This window comes from Staurois parvus, unplaced genomic scaffold (assembly GCF_062004578.1).
Source record: "Staurois parvus isolate SC_StPar_1 unplaced genomic scaffold, SC_StPar_1.0 ptg000080l, whole genome shotgun sequence".
Lineage (NCBI taxonomy): Eukaryota > Metazoa > Chordata > Amphibia > Anura > Ranidae > Staurois > Staurois parvus.
This window is the reverse complement of record NW_028317876.1, coordinates 6,095,055-6,100,654: the sequence shown is the minus strand read 5'-3', so window position 1 is coordinate 6,100,654 and position 5,600 is coordinate 6,095,055. Positions and strand designations below refer to the sequence as shown.

At 37.9% G+C, this 5,600-nt stretch overlaps 1 protein-coding gene across 1 annotated transcript; it reads right to left on the bottom strand.

Moving 5' to 3' along the window:
• LOC149469169 (uncharacterized) lies at positions 1-5,055 on the bottom strand. The gene is made up of 2 exons (XM_089669673.1): positions 3,920-5,055; positions 1-225 (listed from the first exon to the last, which is right to left on the bottom strand). Exons 1-2 carry the CDS (start codon positions 4,952-4,954, stop codon positions 211-213), a joined length of 1,050 nt encoding a protein of 349 aa, XP_089525799.1. The 5' UTR covers positions 4,955-5,055; the 3' UTR covers positions 1-210.
• Positions 5,056-5,600: the final 545 nt, after the last annotated feature.

Here is a 5,600-nt window from a genome sequence, read left to right as displayed (position 1 = left end):
TACAGGTAGTAAAAATAATTGTATTTATCCCTACATAAATACTACTTTAAAGTATGCATTTTTGTTTAGCAATATCTCTCTCGTATCAGCCATTCAGGATGTCTTAATCAGAAAAAGCAAACTATAGATTAAGTATTTATTCATTAGCTCCATCACTCAGATGCCTTCCATACTCTGGTCTTCTGTACTCAAGTCTTCTTTCATTTTCCACTATTCTTGTATTATCTGAAAATAAACATCCATGTAAGACAATAAATATTCTGCCACAAGGAATTGCATGACAATTGTTTCGTAAATCAACAAATTGCATTTTTTTCAATATACAAAATATAATTATCTCTTGCAAAGTTTTAATAGAAGTCATATTTAGAACTACTGTTATTACATTTATGAGGTTAAGCAAAAATTAACCAAGTAGGTGTTAACTGCAACTTTGCAAATAATTTTCTTTGGCTGAAAAAAGACAAAAGCCAGAAAAACTATGAATGAAACAGAACATAGTTTCTATGGGCAACAGTTCTGCTTATGTTCCAGGTTTTCTAATTGTGCATAGGCGGATCTTTTATCACTTGTGAGGTAGTAATTTTCTTTTATAATAGAAATCTCGCTGACCAGTTTTCAGAGTGGAAAGTCTCTGTTAGTGTTACTATGTACAGTTGTGGCCAAAATTATTCAACCCCCAATGCTGTAAAGGGGTTTAGGGACTATAGTGTACATTTGGAATTGTATTCAGAATCAAATCCTACAAGGACGTTGTAACTACCCAAATGCAACTAAAATGACATCAATTGTTTATGTAATACAGTAGTAAATGGTTCTTATGTGGTTTCTTCATTGCCACAATTATTCAACCCCTTAAAGACTACCACTCTGAAGAACAGAGGTTCATACAGGTGCTTTCCATCAGGTATTGAAAACACCTGTGGATGTCACCGAGCAGCAATCAAGCATAATAAGCACCAATTAGGCAGCTTTAAAATGACTGTGATACTCAGCTCCTTCTAGACATTTACTGGTGTGGTTACAAACATGGTGAAGGCAAGAGAATGGTCCAGGAAGACAAGAGAAGAGGTGATTTCTCTTCACAGGAAGGGCAATGGCTATAAGAAGATTGCAAAGATGTTAAACATACCAAGAGACACCTTAGGAAGCATCATTCGCAAATTCAAGGCAAAGGGCACTGTTGAAACGCTACCTGGTCGTGGCAGAAAGAAGATGCTGACTTCGACTGCTGTGCGCTACCTGAAGCGTAGAGTGGAGAGAAGTCCCCGTGTGACTGCTGAGGAACTGAGAAAAGATTTGTCAGATGTGGGTACAGAAGTTTCAGCCCAGACAATAAGACGCACACTGCGTAATGAAGGCCTCCGTGCCAGAACTCCCAGGCGTACCCCCTTGCTGTCTCCAAAGAATAAGAAGAGTCGACTGCAGTATGCCAAAAGCCATGTGGACAAACCACAAAAGTTGTGGGATAGTGTTCTGTGGACTGATGAAACAAAATTAGAACTGTTTGGGCCCATGGATCAACGCTATGTTTGGAGGAGGAAGAACAAGGCCTATGATGAAAAGAACACCTTGCCTACTGTGAAGCATGGTGGAGGGTCAATCATGCTTTGGGGCTGTTTTGCTTCTGCAGGTACAGGGAAGCTTCAGCGTGTGCAAGGTACCATGAATTCTCTTCAGTACCAGGAGATATTGGATGGAAACGTGATGCAGTCCGTCACACACCTGAGGCTTGGGAGACGTTGGACCTTTCAACAGGACAATGATCCCAAGCATACCTCCAAGTCCACTAGAGCATGGTTGCAGAGGAAAGGCTGGAACATTTTGGAGTGGCCATCGCAGTCACCAGACTTAAATCCGATTGAGAACCTCTGGTGGGACTTAAAGAAAGCAGTTGCAGTGCGCAAGCCTAAGAATGTGACTGAACTGGAGGCCTTTGCCCATGAAGAATGGGCGAAGATACCCGTAGATCGCTGCAAGACACTTGTGTCAAGCTATGCTTCACGTTTAAAAGCTGTTATAACTGTAAAAGGATGCTGTACTAAGTACTAAGATTGAATGTCACTTGGGGGTTGAATAAAACTGATAATGCTGTGAGCACAGAAAAGACATTTGTGGTTATTTCATTATAACTGTTATGTTATATTTGTCTGACCTACAAGTGCCTCTTTAATGTAAATGTAAGCAAGATGACTGAATGATCAAAAGCAATGTCAAACTGGCCAAAACACTCAATTTCAGTGGGGGTTGAATAATTTTGGCCACAACTGTAAGCAATAGACACAGAACAGCCAGTGAGTCAACAGTAATTTTTAGCCACAATTAGTGTTGATCGTCATTGTTCAAATATCATAATTGCTATTATTCTCTACATTTGGATTCAGAAGGTTACTTTTGCAGTAGCCATTTGGAAAAAAAAAGTATTGCAAAGTTGCAGTTAACAAGTACTTAGTTATTATTTGCTCCAGAAGGAATAAATGTTCTGGTGACAAATTTTGAAAATGTGATTTCTCTTCGCTTTGGAGAGATTTTTTCTTACTTCCTGTTGTATTTCCAAGACAGGAAGTAAAGGAAGTCTACCCAGCAAAAACATACTGACAGAGATGTTAACATTTCCTTACCAAAGCAAAAACCTAAAGAAAAGTTTTGGCTTTACGCTTTAATGCTGACTCTGTTACTGATGTTAATGTGCCATGGAATGCCCATAAGGCATATATGTAGGGTATATTAAAAAAAATTAGGGGCTAATGAAAAAAAAAAAGAAGAGAACAAAACAAATTACTTGTCTTACCAACTTAATTTGTACACTAGATCTTAACAAATGGTGTAACTGTACTGATAAGGAATAAGCTGGCCATATATTACTCAGATTTAAATTTGAGCTGATTTCCCCATCCACACATTCGAGGTAAATGGGAACATCCTCCCTGCTGTGTCTTTGTATTCTGACAGGAGGACTCCCCTTCCGTCAGAATATAGTCGCATATAAGAAACCAGCAATATTATCTTATACTGCTACTTGACTTATAATAACTTTAAATCTTGTATTATGTTCCTCTCTCACGTTGTAACTTTTCTCAATGAAGCGCATAATCTGTTTCTTGTAAAGTTGTAAACTAGTGATTATGTGATTATGCATGTGCCATACCTGTGTAATCCTTCTAGAAGCTGGAAATCACTGTAGTAGACTCTGTTACTCCAGTGATCTCCACGAGCTTCTGGGTCTATGCTGAGTGACTGCCCTGCTGTTTACTGAACACAAAAAGTCTCAATGAATGCAAAGGGTTTCCTGACTGGACAAGGGGGAGAGATGGGGTGGTGACCTCACACTCTCCACCTCATCTAATCAAAGAATGCTTTGCAGTCATTAAGAAAATGCGAAGTATTTTCTGAATTGCTCCCTTGCTGAGTGGCTGAACTCCTGTGTTCACAATGAAGCAAGGCAGCTGCCCAGCACTGGACCCGGAAGCTACCGGAGATAACTTGATCAGTGGACTGCAACAATGATTTACAGTTTCTAGAGGGATCCCACAGGTATGGTATCTGCATAGATACATTAGTCAAAGCTGGACCAATGTAACTATGTAAAAATGCCATACCTGGAATTCTTTAAGTACAAAAGACTGTCTTTATCTATTTCCTAATTACACAATGCAAGCTATTCTGAACAATTTCAAGCCGCTTGTTTAGGTATGCTGTGAGAATGGGAACAAATCACATATGGTGGGTGGTCTTAAGAGCTGACTGCAAAAGAGGAAATACACTGCTCCTTTACAAACCCAAACGTATTTTCTTCCCTGTAAAATAGACTATTCAGGGGATGTTTATTGACTTTAAAATATGTCAAAACTGAACACAAATCACCTTTCATTGATCCAAGCTGCTTGAAAATTGATTTTGGCTAGGCATTTTCCCCTACCTTCAGGTGCTGGGTTCTACTTTCTTCTGCTATTTTCCTGAGGTGGTAATTTTCCTTCAATGTCTCATTCCACAAGCGATGTATCTCTTGTTTTTCTCTAGCATAAGACAATGCAATTTTCTTTGAGGAGTTTAACTTTTTTATGAGCTCTTCTTTTTCAGTATTAGCTGCTACTAAGTCTTTAAGAAACTTCTTTTTTTCTTCTTTCAATAGCGCTACTTCTTTCATCAGTAACCGCTTCTCAAAACGTAGTTTGTTTCTTTCATCCTGAATTGTTTTCCTTTGCTTAAGAAGTTCTCCACGTTTGTCAATCATGTCTTTCGCTTTCTGAAGATAGGATTCTGCATCTTGCTCCGCTATGGATAACTGTAAATGAAGGAAGTTCTTTTCTTTTCTGAGCCTGTTGATTTGCCCTCTACACTGGAGATTTGCAGAATTTAAAGACTGGGCATAAATATGCAGTTGTCTTATAGCTTTCTGAAGAGGCGTACTTTGAAGTTGGTATGGAATTTTTGCCTGATCTGCCTCACTTGAGACACTATTTAACCATGCTGTTTCTTCATTTGTGCTTTTAAAAAATGTGTCAAGATTTCCCTTATCGGGTTCTTTATTAACTTTTAGGTCTTCTAGTGTTGGCTCACTTTCCACACCTCCATGACTAGAGTAATTAGAATCACAGGATTGAATAAGGTCCGTAATGCATAGTGTGTCATCCTGTACAATGTCCTCAAGTTCAATATTTTTCATTGTACTGCTCAGTGGACCACTTTCATTTACAATAAATGTGCTATCAGATATACTTGAATTTCCAGAGTCTACTTCTTCAGTCCCATTCATATGTTGAGTATATGAATCCTGGAGGTTGGCTCCCTCATCTTCACATGAAACATTTGATTCTTCTAGTTTGTGGTAGTCAGCATTAGTGTACTGCAGGTTATAAATCTGCTGTATGTCAGTATTTATAAATGAATTCTGATCACTATCTGAAAATACTTCAGTGAAATCCAGTGTATCCGACTGTTCTGATGTTACCATCAATGGGAATTCAGCTGCCCCATGCAATAAACTATGTGTGCCTACACAATCTTCCTCTACAGTACCATCAGTATGTTGACTTGTGTCTTCTGTATAGATGATGTCATCGATCTAAATTACATTAAAAAAAAAAATATGTTTTTAATACACACAATACACAGGGGTTGATTTACTAAAGGCAAACAGGCTGTTCAGTTTGCAAGAGAAGTTGCCCCAGAGCTTCCTGAATGTGGTGAAGTCTCACTTTGCAAACAATACCCAATCATGTGCAAGGAAAGTTAAAAAAAAAAGTAAAATACATTTTTTCTTACACATGACTGAGTGATGTCAGAGTCAACAGAGCACCAAGCTTTGGGATGAATTCCCTTGCTAAGTGAACAACATATTTGCCTTTAGAAGATCCACACCAAAATGTATTCAAATTTCTTTTTTAGCTACTCAAAATTTGGAAAAATAACTGTATGATTGTAAACAATTACATTTAAATAGTTATCTCAAACCAATGCATTACAAAGAACACAATGAATAGTGACATTGAATGTAAAATAAAATAAAAAAAATATTGTTATACAACTAAGAAACATTAAAAACTCAAGTTTTGCAACCTAATTCTTAAACTCTCTTCATTTAACCACTTGCTTTCCAA